This window comes from Mastigoproctus giganteus, chromosome 13 (genome assembly GCF_048544385.1).
Source record: "Mastigoproctus giganteus isolate SK-2022 chromosome 13, ASM4854438v1, whole genome shotgun sequence".
Taxonomy (NCBI): Eukaryota; Metazoa; Arthropoda; class Arachnida; order Uropygi; family Thelyphonidae; genus Mastigoproctus; species Mastigoproctus giganteus.
Window position 1 is genome coordinate 43,828,224 of NC_143587.1, and position 17,013 is coordinate 43,845,236.

The 17,013-nt window shown below is 35.9% G+C and overlaps 1 protein-coding gene across 1 annotated transcript in view; it reads left to right on the forward strand.

The window, feature by feature from the left end:
* Nucleotides 1-17,013, forward strand: part of LOC150075996 (uncharacterized) — a 79,168-nt gene that overhangs the window by 41,356 nt on the left and 20,799 nt on the right. The window contains exon 7 of the mRNA XM_090387228.1: nt 7,527-7,648. Coding sequence (XP_090243354.1) covers nt 7,527-7,648 — 122 coding nt within the window. The remainder of the gene's footprint in view (nt 1-7,526; nt 7,649-17,013) is intronic.

A 17,013-nucleotide genomic window follows, 5' to 3' on the forward strand; every position in this document is an offset into this window, starting at 1 on the left:
ACCTCCTTTGTAACTTGGTTGCATATCAACTTGTATCTGTCATAGGCTTCTGTGTCATGTGTTAATTTGTAAGTATCCCATGCATTTTTCTTCTCTGCCATATGCCTCATTAGTTCATCTGACATCCATTTTGGCCTAAACCTTGAACAATATTTCTTAGTTGGTATGTAAAGCCTAGTAGCTTCCAAGATAAGTTCTTTGAATGCTTCCCATTTTGAATTTGCTGTTGGTAACATCATCAGTTGGTCCCACTGTATAGAATTTAAATACTGTCTCAGTCCATCGTAGTCGCCTTTACAGAAGCAATAACCCTTCCCTTTACCCCTAATGGTAGTTACCTCTTTGAGTAAATCCCACTTCAGCACACTGTGATCACTGCCACCTAGTGGTTCATTTATCTGCAGATTCTTAATGCATGAAGAATCACTGCTGATAATCAAATCAAGAGTATTACTCCCTCTAGTTGCCTCCCGAACATGCTGATGTAGAAAACAATCATCCAATAAATCCACAAAAGCCCTGCTAGTGTGTGAGTGACCAGCCCCCAAATTCCAGTTAATATCTGGGAAATTAAAATCTCCCATTATAAGACTCTCTGATTTACTGGCCCACTCTGTTTCCCTGTACTGTTTCTTATTATACCCATCAGAGTTATTAGGCCTATAGCACACTCCTACTCTCAATTTTGATCTCCCAATGCTTATGTCACACCAAACTGACTCAACACTGCACTGTCCAGCGATGTCGACTGGCTTCACTTCCTTGGTTTTTATGTGTTTCTTAACTAATAGCATAACCCCTCCCCCCTTCCTATCCTGTCTATCCTTTCTGTAGACGTTGTACTCCCCAAATTCCAGTTTTGCAACCCTTATATCTGTATGACACCATGTCTCTAATATCCCAACAATATCTGCCTTTGATGTTTTGAGCAATACCTCAAATTCATAAAATTTATATACTAAACTCCTAGCATTGGTGTACACGCAAGAATATCTGCACCTGTTTCTATTCTTAGCTACCCTAACACAACCCATGTGTTTACTTGTACTGCAATGGCCCCCAGCAGTCTCTGAAATATCATGCATCTTGTTTTTCAGGCTTCTGCTCATTCTAATAGAAGCAGTGCAAGAATCTCTTTCACCTCTGCCAGTGGCTACTGTCAATCTATTGGTCTTTGTCTCCCTCCAAGCTAGCAGTTTTCCGACCCACCTAACACTGCCTCGATAGCATCAGCGAATATTCTTGCACCCTTTCTATTTAAGTGTATCCCATCCCTGTAGAAGCAATCTCTCCTGTTAACAAGTACAGTCCAGGCTGAAAAAAATTCTACCCCTTGAGCCTTGCACAATCTTTCCAGGGCCGAATTGATCGACAAGGCTCTCATCATATACTCCCTCCTATCGTGTCTGGGCAGAATTGCAGACACTTTCAAATTCAACCCTAATTCTCGGCTTTTGTTCAACAGTGACCTGTACTTGTTAAGTAATTCTGCCGGTCATGATGAAACATGATGAAATCTCTTAGACACTATCATTATAGTAAAGAATTAAAATAATAGCATAGAAGATTTCTAGAATAAAAAACATTGGAAAAATGTATGTTTTCTGAATGGCAAAATGACAATCATCACTATCACATTTAAGATTAATAAAAAATGAATGAAGAAAAATAACACTATCTTAATTTTTACAAGAAATAAGAAGATAAGCAAATTAGAAAATTCTGAAAATTTAATAGTGAAAAATGTGTGTGTGTGTGTGTTTTTTTTAATAAAAAAGAATGCCAAACATAACATAACTAAATTCTTAAACCTATTCTTATGACTTAAATTGAAACTTCTCCCTAAGTCTAATGGTCCCTTATGTTGTACTTTCTTAATTAGTGCTGGTGCACAATAGTAATAAATGGCAAGAGTTCCATCATGTTCTTTTTCTTTAACATCTTTCCTGGTTGTTTTGCTTTGTATAATTTCCCAACAACTATTTTTGTTAGCTTTTAAATTAAAAACTAACCAAATTTTGCCTTTTTAAATTCAAAATTGGGAAATCCATAAAATCTTCAAGGGTCTCCTTGTACAGAATTTCAAAAGGATGATTTTTTTTTTTTTTTTTTTAGGGATACTCAGAATTTTTAGTTTGATTTTTAACCAGTTGACTACAAAATTTTTCAGTTTTTTTTTTTTTTTTTTTTTTGTTTGCCTAGTGATACCCTTTAATGAAAAACCTTTCAGACCACGTTATAAGTATAATATGCTTTTTCTTATGCTGAGCTAATGCCATGTTCTCTGTTTTAATATTTTTTGTTTAAGGACACTTACAATAGTAAAACTTACCCCCTGAAATAATATGAATATTACCAGCCTCAAGGTAACCCAAAAATATTCCTTACTAGTAATTTTAATATGACGTAATTTGGTTTACTAAACTTTAAAATTTTTAAAATTGTCTCTGGAAAATAATTATAGTAAATTCAGAAATGTAATTTCTTCCAACAGTTATAACTAATGTTTTTGAAATGTAAACATAACCATACACTGACTTAGGCTAATCTTTCTGAATGATTTCTAATTTTCATTCAACATGATAATTCTGCTTGCTTCATGTGAGGAACTAATGACTTAATTCATCTACAAAATAAAAGGAAACAAGGTTAAAGAATATTTAGACTAAGGCGCATTTAGGGCTAGAGCCTCAAGCTGCGAACAAATTTAGACTATGTATATAAAGTGCTTAGCATCATAATACACAGCCATTTCTGAATAAACAGAAAATTTTTAAGGTGGCATCGTTTTGGGTTATATCTCATATTGTGAATACCTTCACAACGAGTTGCCATGATATTGCACTACTTCGAATAAGTAACGCTTCACCTAAGGAGAAGACTAGTGTTACTTATTCTCAGATAGGTACCACCACCCAGACAGCACTGTTTCAGGGCTATTTGGCCCTTCGTCAGTGAGTGGGTAGGTACCCAAGTGATGCAATGATGGCAAAAACAGTTATGAAGTATAACTCCACAATATGAGAGATGCCTGATGGTGTATGATGTATTTAGACTAAGGCGCATTTAGGGCTAGAGCCTCAAGCTGCGAACAAATTTAGACTATGTATATAAAGTGCTTAGCATCTACCCACTCACTGACGAAGGGCCAAATAGCCCTGAAACAGTGCTGTCTGGGTGGTGGTACCTATCTGAGAATAAGTAACACTAGTCTTCTCCTTAGGTGAAGCGTTACTTATTCGAAGTAGTGCAATATCATGGCAACTCGTTGTGAAGGTATTCACAATATGAGATATAACCCAAAACGATGCCACCTTAAAAATTTTCTGTTTATTCAGAAATGGCTGTGTATTATGATGCTAAGCACTTTATATACATAGTCTAAATTTGTTCGCAGCTTGAGGCTCTAGCCCTAAATGCGCCTTAGTCTAAATACATCATACACCATCAGGCATCTCTCATATTGTGGAGTTATACTTCATAACTGTTTTTGCCATCATTGCATCACTTGGGTACCTACCCACTCACTGACGAAGGGCCAAATAGCCCTGAAACAGTGCTGTCTGGGTGGTGGTACCTATCTGAGAATAAGTAACACTAGTCTTCTCCTTAGGTGAAGCGTTACTTATTCGAAGTAGTGCAATATCATGGCAACTCGTTGTGAAGGTATTCACAATATGAGATATAACCCAAAACGATGCCACCTTAAAAATTTTCTGTTTATTCAGAAATGGCTGTGTATTATGATGCTAAGCACTTTATATACATAGGTTAAAGAATATGTATGTGGGTGTAAGTCATTTATTTAAAAGTGATGACTTACACCACTCTGTTTCTTACTAGGTCATGTGTACAAACTCCTTGGGACCCACGTGTTAAAACACACACATGTACACACACACACACACACACACACACACACACACACACACACACACACACACACACACACACACACACAGTGATCACTGAATTGTGAACACCAACCTAATATTGTGTTGGGCCATTGTTTGCCTGGATAACAGCCACTATTCACCTAGGCATTAACTCCGCTAGATGTCTGAAGATGTCTCTAGGAATCTGCAGCCATGCTGCCTTCAAGGCTTTTCACAGTGTTGGAATAGATGATGGTTCCCATTCCAGCGCATCCCACTTCCCATTCCAACATATCCCACAGGTGTTCAATTGGATTTAGGTCAGCTGAATTTGGATGAAAGTGCAGTGCATTTTAATGATTTGATTGGTTTTTTGAAATTTGATCTATAAAGTGTCCAGTTCTAATAAAAGTGATCATATTAACTGGTACCTACTGTATATTTTGATATAAAAAATTTGGTGTACAAGATATGATAAATGCCTAAACTATGGTATAGATTTTTTTGAAAAATAAAGCAAACATTATTGATAAAAAAATTCTTATTTTCATTTGACTGTGCTCCTATTAAGTGTAATTTTTTAAATTATTCTATTACTTCCTTAAAATTAAAAAAAATGTTTTTTTGCATCTTTTGTATGTTATTTTATACCTCTTCTATTACATTTCTGTTTTTGTCAAATAAAGTGGCTCACACACAGACAACTTTCTCTGTCAAAATCAAGATGAGTGATATCTTTACAGTGTAGACCATGATGCATTATTGTCTTGGAAGATCCCATTTCTGTCCTGGAAAAAATGCAATGTGGCAGGATGCATGTGGCTTCCTAAGTGCTGCCAGCAGATCTCATCAGTGAAACTTTGATCCATATGCACCAGTGGTCCTAGTTCTTGTCAGCAAAACATGCTTCATATTAAGCAACCACTGCCACCTGCCTGGATAGTGGGCACCTTGATGGGTCCATGGGCTCATGTTGCTTCCGCCATACACACGAAGACATCTGTAGGCTTGTTCCACCAGGTATTTGGACTCATCTGACCAACACACTTCCAGTCCACCTAGCATGTTGTTGATGATAATCAGTGGTGAGGAGAGAGAAAGCCTCTTGGGTCATTTTCTGTGGAACCCTGTATGCCTGAGTGTTCAGTACGTTGTCATTTGAGATATTGTTCTTGCCCTCCTCATATTGTATTGCAATGTCAACTGTCACACAAGTGACCTGCCATTCAGCCCATACGATGGGCTATACCATTTTCTCACCACAAACATTCACCTTGCATAAACCTTTACAGTTCTGCTGGAGGTGGTTTGACCTGTTCAACATTGTTCTTTGTATGATTTAACCACAGTGGGCTTAATACAGGAGCTCACACAATCATGCCCTTTTGAAACTCCATGATATCTTTACTATGTCCCATAACTGCTGCTTTATAACTTTGACTTGCATGACCAGATGCAAATTACCATTGCTGTAGTCTACAAAGTTGTTTGGCTTTTTATGCTGTGAGATATGCGGCATAGTCTGTTTTGGATGGAGTGGTTATAGTTCAGTAATTACTGAGTGTATATATATATATATATATATATATGCATACATACTCCAGAAAAGGTTAAATCATAAAAATACAGCGGGACAATAAAGTGCACAGAACATAAAACTGTAAAACGTAATAAAATTTAAAAAATATGAAATCTATCATGGAAGCCTTTTCAATGCTGCCATACACTTTATCAACCTGAAACTTTTCCAAAATAGCACTGGTATATAAGAATGCAGAGGGCATATGATGGAGGCAGCATACAAAAAAAGGAAGAAAAGGGGAAGGTGAACATATTAAATGAAAAAAAGTGAGAAAGAAGGAAAAAGATCAAGAGAGAAAGAAAGAAGGAAGAGAAGGCAGATGAACTGTGACATGTGGCCATGAAACACCAGTGATCTAGTGCATAATAAAGGAATAGAGAACAATGGGTGTTGCAGACCCATTGTTAATCCAATTTCAGATGGATATACATCCAGTTTTTGGAGTTTTGAATTAATGATTCTTGGCTTTATTTTTATGAATAATCTCAAGCCAGTGTCTGCAGAGAAAAAAATTATGTGAAATCTCCAGTATATATGTATATATATACATCATCTGAGTTGATATTATGGGATATTATGGCAATCTTTCCAGAAATGCTGGGGCAGAGCAGAGCAGAGTCCATAATATATATATATATATATATATATTTTTTTTTATTTTTTATTTTATTTTTTTCCCTATAATAGTGTAGTGTATGATTTGCAACACTTTCCTAATGAGCTTCCTTGGCACTGCACCTCAAAGAAACAATACTTGAAAAATGAGAAGCTTACTGCCATTATTTGAATAAAGTTATATTAAATTAAATTCTGGCAGAATAGTTGAAATAAGTATAAATAGTTTATAAAAAATATAAACACATTGATTTGTAAGTTTCACTTTACAAAATGATTAGAAATGCAAGATAATGTGGATATAACATGCTTCAAAAATTATTTTTGGATATTTAGGTATATCAGCCTTGAAAAATGTTTTCAATCTATGCATATAAAGTTGAAGAGCATTTGAATGAAATATTTTTCATTGAAATTGGATAAGAAATGTAGGATGTAGTAGTAATAATTAAAAATGATGCAAGAAAGTAAGCTTATATAACATCAGCCAAAAAAAAAAAAAAAAAAAAAAAACCTACATAGTTACTCATCCACACCCTCCAAGAATTTGTCTAGTTCTTCCTTGAACTAGACAAGAGAGGATTGATATGTAGATCGTTATGAATGAATAATATTTAATATACAAACCTATAAATTAAATAAGATGTAAAAGTAGGTTTTTAAAAATAGGTTATCCTGGAACCAACCTTCCTCAACTTGAATTTATGCCCACCCATTTATTCAATCCATCCATTTCCACAACAACAGATGGAAGCCTGTTCCAATAATCACTGGCCGAAGGCAAACTTTTGCACATCTATCCTGCAACCATCCTTCTTCAACTTGAATTTATGCCCCCTCATGTGTATAGCCTCAGCAAGTGGAAGAATGCCATTAACATTCAGCTTACTCAATCCATTCAAGGCTTTAAACACCTCAATCAGATCTCCCCACAGGTGCCTAGTCATGAGATGCTGCAGTTTGCAGAACCGAAGCTGCCTTTCTAAGTAAGAGCACCCCTTTTGTTCCATTCACCAGTCTGGTTGCCCTTCTCTGTACCCGTTCCAGCAGATTTACATCTTTCCTAAAGTGAGGCTTTCAGACCTGTACACATTACTCAAGATGTGGTCTAACCATGGCCTTATACAAACGGATAATCACCACCTTATCCCTGCTATAAAAGTATCTGCATATCATTGACAAGACCCCCATGATCTGTCCTGGCTTATGTATTCCATAAGGATTGATATGTAGATTGTCATGAATGAATAATGTTTAATATACAAACCTATAAATTAAATAAGATGTAAAAATAGGTTTTTAAATCTCATGTTTTTAAAAAATAGGTCATTAAATTTTAATGATGTATCAATAAAGTTAATATATGTTCTACTAATTTATTTATTTATTTTTTTGGCCTCTGTCTTGATGTTAAATATACTGTTGAAGTAATATCACATCATTTCTTTATTTAGACCTGCTCGGATGCTCATAGGCCACACAGGAGAACTTACCAGCTGCCAGTTTAATTGGGATAGTTCTTTAATTGCCACCAGTTCTGTTGATGGGACTTGCAGACTTTGGGATTCTTCCACAGGTAAATTGTAACTTTTGTTGCATAAATTGGTAATTGCTTAATTTTTGAATATAATTGATAATGGGCTAACCTTTGATATATGCATATTTTATGGACCTATTTGATTATAGTCTAGTCTATAAAATTATAACATTTTATAAAAATATTTACATTTATTATTTAAACCTAGCAGTATAATTATTGTGCCTTAAATAATCATTTTGATTTTATTTATTTTTTGTTCTTACATTTTACAGGATCAGGAAACCCATGGTTTTATTTATTGAATATGATTCAGGACATAGGATGATATATAGAATATAGGATATTTTGTGAGAATGCAGAAATTTTTTAAACTTGCATAAATAGTGTACAGTATGTCTCACTGACTGAATATCAAGTGTTTTGCTAATCAAAGAGTAGTAAAACTAGGGATTCATATCAATGAAAAAAAATCTTGTTTCTGCTGAATCCATTAAATAAGTTTTACACAAAATAACATAGATTTTAATACTCAGAATGCTAAAATATAAAATTAAACTGCAGGTGAACATAATAGCAATAAAAGCATTAAAAACCACGTGAAGCTTTTGATAGAAAATAATAATTAAATACACAGTATGGGCAAGGAAAGTATTAAAAGTAAGTTACAAAAAAGGAACATGTGAATGCATATAGCTGAAACATGTTATGTTATACAGATTTAAAAAAAAATTAGTTGGATTTAGGTGGCAGCAATCAATAAATACCCAAAGCTTTAGCATCATAGTTCAGAATACCAGCTTCCATCATAGGATGGAAGCAGTTCTTTCCATCTGAATGCACCACAAGCATCCTTTGTGTGTGCACGTACAATCTTTGAGTTGTTTTTGAATAGAAAATTTTGGTTTCCCATGTAGCATATCCCACAATCTGGGCATTTCACATGATAAATTAATCCACGCAGAATAAAAAGCAGCTTAACATGTGCAATAATGGTTTGGACTCTCTTATCTACATGATGTGCATATGTACAGTAATTGCCTAGCATCCTGACAAGTTGGTGTGCAGCTCTGAGATGCCTGGTGTGTAAAAAATACTGTGTGCTGCAGCTATAATTTCATTAGCCCAGGAAAAGGGTGTATCCTGTAATGCTACATCACTAACATAGAATTTCTGACGATTGGAATGTGGCAAGAATAACTTTGCTAGGTCCAAGGTCTAATGATTGTTGCAAGACTGTTGAGATACTGGAGAGCAGTGGCTGTGAGTGATCCCTGTGGGATAACATCAGACGCATCTTTAATGTGCATGGCAAATCTTGAAAGTTCTTGCTTCCTTAGCTATATTAGCCACAGTGGAGCTGACAGATAAATGTGTGGCAGTATCTTCGATCTGCTGAAATAAAGAGCTATTGATCACAACAGGGTATTAGCTAAACAAAGACCCAAGACAGAACAAAAACTTTTACATTAAGTAGTACATTTGACATTACTACTACTACTGTAATAGTAGTAGTATGGCAAATGATGCAAGAAAGCAAGCTTATATAGCATCAACCAAAAAAAAAAAAAGCCTACACATTTCACCCATACATACCCTCCAAGAATTTGTTTAGTTCTCCTTGAATTTATTCAACCTATCCACTTCCACAACAACAGATGGAAGCCTGTTCTGACAATCACCTGCTAGCTGAAGGCAAACTTCCACACATCTATCCTGGAACCAACCTTCCTCAACTTGAATTTATGCCCATTCATGTGTGTAGTCTCAGCAAGTGGAAGAATGCCATTAATATTCAGTCTTAAATTATGGTAATATACTAGTAGGGTGTATAATAATTTCATAATAGTTTATACATAAATTAAAACAAAAAATTACATAAAAAGAAAAACAAAAACAAAAAGAAAATTAATGCTTATAGTTGCATTATTTTACTCATTTAGATTTAAATTATCAAGTATCAAAATGGGCAGAATTCAAGCAAAGTGAGAAAAAATCATAATCCAAATAGAATTAAAAAATCACATAACATTTTTGTTGAATTGTACAAAAGTATACAGTACATTTGTGGACTGAATGGATAATTATTTTATATACAGTCAGTTCTGCTATAATGTGCATTTTTGCAATGCGAATTTGCTCCAAAACAACTGATATATTAGGGAACAATGCGAGTATAATGCAATTTTTGTGTTGGCTCATGTGCAATTTCATTTGCCAGTAACACCAGTTTCCTATCTTTAATGTGCATGTGAATGCAAAACTCACCACCAAGCTGGACATATTGACCTGTTTAGCATTACATGCAAGTTTATGAAGCTTAAAAAATGTCAAATGTGTGAGATCTATATTTCCCATTTATTGTAGTTGTACTAGTTGGAGACACACTGTTGTCATTTGCTGTATTCACAAGATAACAAGTGATATTGTAGGCCAACTCACTTTTTCAGGAGCTCACATTTTTCTGTTCAAACAGAAATTTCATGAGGTGGGATAGCAGGAGCAGAGGAGCACATTTCTGGAGGTCACTACTATGAGACAATAAAACAATTTGCAGGTCCTTATTGGGCTTTTCTGTTAGTGCTATCTAATTATAAACGGGTAGTAAACTCAATCTTATTGCATTTGCGATAATACGGACAGCTGGAATTCTGTGGGTTTTTACGTTATTATGGTGAAATGTGTTTCCCCTTCCATGAAACCTCCAATCATATAAAAAGCATAAATAAATTTTCAGAATCTTTTCTTCATTCCTATTTTTTAAGCTTCATAAACTTGTGTCACTTGTGCAATTTGTGCATCCTGTGTTCATTATTGATTGCTTTTCTTTTTTACTGTTTTAAATTTTACAATAAAAAAAAAAAAAAAAGAAAATGCCAGTGAACAGAAATATAAATCAAGCAAAACATATCTTAAGTGCTATATTTACTGAAATAATTATTTAATAGAAATTTAAGATGTTTAAATCTGTGTTAGCAATTTTATTGGGTTTCTAACTTTTTTTAGTTTTACTTACCAGACTGAACATTTTTTTTGAGTGCTCTACCCATTCCTATTTTTCCCATAAGCCCTGTTGTTTTTAATGCACAAAATAGCATAATGCGGAGAATTTTAGGAACATATATACCACGTTATAGCAGAACAACTGACTGTACTACCATCAAGTACAATTAACATTTTCAGCAGTTGGAAAGTCCTGTAATTCTATGTTCCCATAGAACTACCTGACTTTGTTCATTTCAAATGTGTTCACCATCATCATCATCATCATCATAGAACAGTGAATTATTCACCGTTCAACAGCAGGTTGCTAATTAAGGTCATCATAGATAATTAATTATCAAGACATTGAAATAAGTCTTGAAACGTCATGTCATGTCTCAGAGTTTTATAATGAATAGCAGATTCATTTCTTTTAGCATTGCCAAAAGAGATTACTCTGCTATAACTCTGCTATTCAATTAAAAAACTATTCGATTCCACTTTTAACATTACTGAACTCTCTGCACTTTAGCAGGTAATTTTTTCCAGTGATCTACAGCACACTGCCCAAAGGTAAACTTCATGAGGTTTTGTTACTCACTAAGATTTTATATTTGTGACCTCTAGTTCTTGTCTCGCTAACCAATGAAAATATATCATTGGTTAGAATGGAATTACTGATCCCCTTCAAAGCCTTATGCACCTCAATCAGCCCTTCCAACTTCACCATACCCTAAGATGTCTAGTTGCCAACTTTTGCAACTAGAATGCTGCAAACAGAATGTTCCTCTGCATTCCGTTTTTCTGTCTTACTTCTCAGAACATTCTGTTTCCTCCAGTCACAGCAACAAGGCTTTGACTTATTTATGCCCAGTTCAGAAATGATGTCATTATCATTGAATTGACTTAAAATTGCTAATTTTGTTTTTTAATCGAATAGCAGATTTATTGCAGATTCATCTCTTTTGGCAATGCTGCAAGAAAGGAATCTGCTATTGATTATAAAACTCAGAGACATTGACATGATGTTTGAATAACCTGCTGTTGAATGGTGAATAATTCAGTTTTATAATAATGGTGAACACATTTGAAATTAAAGTTAGGTAGTTCTATGGGAACATAAAATTACAGGACTTTGCAACTGCTGAAAATGTTAATTGTACTTGATGGTAGTATATAAAATAATTATCCATTTAGTCCACAAATGTGCCGTGTACTTTTGTGCAATTCAACCAAATGTTATGTGATTTTTAATACTATTTGGATTATGATTTTTTTTTTTCACTTTGCTAGAATTCTGCCCATTTTGATATGTGATAATTTAAATCTGAATGAGTAAAATAATTAGCATTGCAATTATTAGAGGTATATGATACAAGAAAGCAAGCTTTATATACCATCACATAAAGGAAGTTTTCTTAGCATCTTTGGCAAAAGATGCTATGAAAAACAGCAAGGATTTCTTTACTTATATAAACTCTAAAAGGAAGGGGATGAATCTGATTGGTCCACTTGATATCGATGGTTCGACTGTTGATGATCCTGCTCAGATAGCAAACAAACTGAATGAGTATTCTGCATCTACATTCACACATAAGGAGTTATTAAGGTTTGAAAATGGCAGAATATTATCAAATTGTAGCAGGGTGCTTAATGATGTTGTAATAACTGAGAGCAAAGTGGAGGAGAAATTGTTGAAGTTAAACATAAGAAAGGCACCTGCTGGGGTGGATGGGATCTATCCAGTTATATTAAAGGAGCTGGCAAAGGAAGTAAGCAAACCCTTAGCCATAATTATGAGAGCATCCTTGGACTCAGGGGAAGTCCCCATGGAATGGAGATGTGCAAATGTGTCCCCAATTCACAAAGGGGGATCGAAGGGTGACATGAGTAATTACAGACAAGTTAGTTTGATTTCTATTCCGGGTAAAATAATGGAGTCACTGGTTAAAGATGCATTGCAGGTTAATCTAGACAAGAGTGCAGCAATAATTCAGACACAGCATGGGTTTGTTAAGGGAAAGTCTTGTCTGAAAAATTTGATAGGATATTATGATGTGGTTACAAAGGAACTGGATGCAAAAAATAATTTTGATATTATATATTTGGATTTCAGGAAAGCTTTTGACACTGTTGCGCATGGAAGACTATTCTACAAATTGGAGCAGAATGGTATTAAGGGTAAGTTGCTATAATGGATAAAAGGATGGTTGAGTGGGAGAAGACAGAGGGTGGTAATTAATGGGTGCTGTTTTTCGTGGACTAATGTTATTAGTGGAGTCCCACAGGGTTCGGTGTTTGGTCCTCTGTTGTTTTGTATATTTATCAATGATACTGACGAAGGTATATCAGGCTTAGTGTCGAAGTTTGCAGTGATACAAAGATTGGCAGGGTTGTTTTTGACAGTAATGGCAGTGTGCTACTGCAACAGGATCTAGATAATTTGGGCAGATGGGCTAAGAAGTGGCAACTGAAGTTTAACCTTGACAAATGTAAAGTACTGCATATGGGTAGAAGTAACCCCAGAGAAACGTACCAACTGTATGGTACTACTCTTAAGGTGGTAGAAAATGAAAAAGACCTGGGAGTAATTGTGCAGTGAGATATGAAGTTTTCTGAGCAATGCAGACAGGCTGCCAGAGCAGGTCATGGGGTTTTGTCAGTCATATATAGGAATTTTGCTAGCAGGGAAAAGGAGGTGATTGTCCTCCTGTATAAGGCAATGGTCAGGCCACGCCTTGAGTACTGCATACAGGTCTGGAGGCCTCATTTTAGGAAGGTTGTAGATTTGCTTCACCGTGTACAGAGAAGGGCAACAAGATTGGTGAGGGGAATGAAGGGATCCTCTTACCAAGAGAGACTTAAGTTCTGCAAATTGCAGTGACTGGAGACTAGGCACCTGCGCGGTGATCTGATTGAGGTGTATAAGGCCTTGAATGGATTGAGCATGCTGAATTCTGATGGGAACCTTCCACTTGTTCAGATTACGAACCTAAGTGGGCATAAATTCAAATTAAGAAAAGACAGATGTAGAATAGATGTGCAGAAATTTGCCTTTAGCCAGTGGTTGGTTAATTGCTGGAACAAACTTCCATCTGTTGTTGTGTGGAAGTTGATAGGTTAAATAAATATAAAGAGGAACTGGACAGGCATTTGGATGGAATGGTGTGATTTTTTTTTTTTTTTTGGCTGATGCTGCATAAGCTCATACACTTGCTTTCTTGCATCACATGCCACTACTACTACTACTAATATCAGCCAAAAAAAAAAAAAAAACCCCTTCTCATTTCACCCATCCATTCACTCCAAATGTTTGTCTAGTTCTGCCTTGAACTTATTTAAGCTGCTGACTTCCACTACAACAGATGGAAGTTTGTTCCAACTATCAACCACTCGCTGGCTAAAGGCGAATTTCTGCACATCTACTCTACAATTATCTTTACTTAATTTGAATTTATGTCCCCTCACATGAGTAATATGTGCAAGAGGAAGAATCCCATCAGCATTGAGCTTGCACAAACCATTCAAGGCCTTATACACCTCAATTAGATTACCGCACAGGTGCCTAGTCTGCAGAAGCTTCAATTTGCAGAACTTAAGCCTACCTTGATAACAGCAACCCTTTGTTCCACTCACCAATCTTGTTGCCCTTCTCTGTAATTGTTCCAGCAGCTCCACATCTTTCCTAAAATGAGGAAAGTACTCAAGGTTGACCATTGCCTTATTTAAGAGAACAATCACCGCCTTATCCCTGCTAGAAAAATTCCTGTATACTATTGACAAGACACCATGAAGCTGCAAGCTACTCTTGCAGCTTGTTTGCACTGCTCAGAAAACTTCATATCTAATGCACAATTATCCCCAGGTCCTTTTCATTCTCCACTACCCTGAGTGTAGTACCACCCAGCTGATATATTACTCTGAGGTTACTGCTACCTATATGCAGTACTTTACATTTGTTAATGTTAAACTTCAATTGCCATCTCTCAGCCCATCTGCTCAACTTTTCCAGAACCTGTTGCAGTATCGTACTATCATTACTGTCATTAACAACCATGCCAACCTTCGTATCATCTGTAAACTTAGACATTAACCCTGATATACCTTCATCAATATCATTGATAAATACTGAAAACAACAATGGGCTCAACACCGAACCCCGGGGGACTCCACTAATAACATCAGTCCACAAAGAGCATGTCCACTGATAACCACTCTCTGTCTTTTTCCACTCAACCATCCTTTTATCCATTGTAGCAACTTGCCCTTAATGCCATCTGCTCCAATTTTTACAGTAGCCTTACATGTGTCTCATTATCAAAAGCTTTTATAAAATCTGAGTATATAAGTATATGATATCAAAATAACTTTTTGCATCCAATTCCTTTATGACCACATCATAGTAGCCAATCAAATTTGTCAGACAAAATTTCCCCTTAACAAACCCATGCTGTTTCTGAATTATAACTGCAGTCTTGTCTAGATGATCCTGCATCACTTCCTTAACCAGTGACCCACTATTTTTCCTGAAACAGAAGTTAGACTAACAGGTCTGTAATTATTTGTGTCACCCTTTGATCCTCCTTTGCGAATTGGGGACAATTTGTACACCTCCAGTCCATGGGGACCTCCCTGAGTCCAAGTTAGCTCTCATAATTATGGCTAAGGGTTTGCTTACTTCCTTTGCTGCTTCCTTTAATATAACTGGATAGATCCCATCCACCCCAGGTGCCTTTCTTGTGTTCAATTTAAACAATTTCTCCTTCACTTTGCTTCAGTTATTGCAAAATCATTTAGCTTCCTGCCAGAGTTTAATAAGCTTCTGGCCTCCACTTCCCTACAAACCTCCTTGTGCATGTGAATATAGATGCAAAATACTCATTCACTTTGTCAGCTACCTCAGCAGGTTTATCAACAATTGAAGTGTCAATGTCAAGTGCATCAATCTGATTCATCCCTTCCTTCTATGGTTTACATAACTAAAGAAGTCTGTACTGTTTTTCTTTGCATTGTGTGTCAAATATTTCTCATAATCTGCCTTTGCTTGTCTAACGTCCTTTGTGACTTGATTACAGACTATCATAGGCATTTGTGTCTCCTGATAATTTATATGCGTCCCATGCATTTTTCTTCTCTGCTGCAAGTCTCATTAGATCGTCTGACATCCATTTAGGCCAAAACCTTGAACAGTATTTCTTAGTTGGTATGAAAAGTTTCCAACATTAATTCCTTGAATGCTTCCCATTTTGAATTTGCTGTTGGTAACATCGTTAGTTGGTCCCACTGTATAAAATTTTAAAAAATCTCTGAGTCCACTGTAGTCACCTTTATGAAAGCAAAAGTCTTTCTCTTTAATCCCAATGGTAGTTACATCTTTAAGTAAATCTCACATCAGTACACTGATCACTGCCACCTGGTGGTTCCTTTATCTGCAGATTCTTAATGCATGAAGAATCACTGCTGATAATCAGATCAAGAGTATTACTTCTTCTGGTAATACTATACAGCAGCCTCTCGAACATGCTGCTGTAGAAGACAATCATCCAATAAATCCCAAAAAGTCTTGTTAGTGTGTGAGTGACCATCGCACAAGTTCCAGCCTATATCTTGGAAGTTAAAATTATTATTATTATTAGCTATATGGTGCAAGGAAGCCCGAGGCTTATGCTGCACCAGCCAAAAAAAAAAAAATTTCCCAGTTACCCTAAGAGAGAGAGAGAGAGAGTATGGAATAAGTAAATACATGGGCTGTGTTAGGGTAACTAAGAGTAAGAACAGGTGCATATATACTTTCATGTACACCAATGATAGGAGTATAGTAAATAAATTTGATGAATTTGAAGTGCTGGTCAAGACATCAAAGGCAGATATTGTTGGGATATCAGAGACAAATCCCCCATTATAAGATAATCTGATTTACTGGCCCACTATTCCCCCTGTACAGTTGTTCATTGTACTCATCAGAGTTATTAGGCCTATAACACACTCCTACTCTCAACTTGTTTTTCCCACTGCTTATGTGCACCCAACTGACTCAACATTGCACTGTCCACCCATGTCAACTGGATGCAGTTCCTTAGATTTTATGTGCTTCTTAACTAACAGCATAACTCCTCCCTTTCTGTACATATTGTACTCCCCAAATTTCAATTCTGCATTATTTGTAACTGTGTGACACCATGTCTCTGATATCCCAACATCAGCCTTTGCTGTTTTCACCCAGCACCTGAAATTCATCAAATTTATTTGCTATACTCCTAACATTGGTGTACATGCAAGTATACATGCACCTATTCTTACTCTTTGTTACCCTGACACAACCATGTATTTACTTGTTCCATGATGACGATCAGCAGCCTTTTAAATCCCCAGAGCCTCGTTTTCCAGGCTGCTGCTCATTCCAGTAGAAGCAGTGCAAGAAT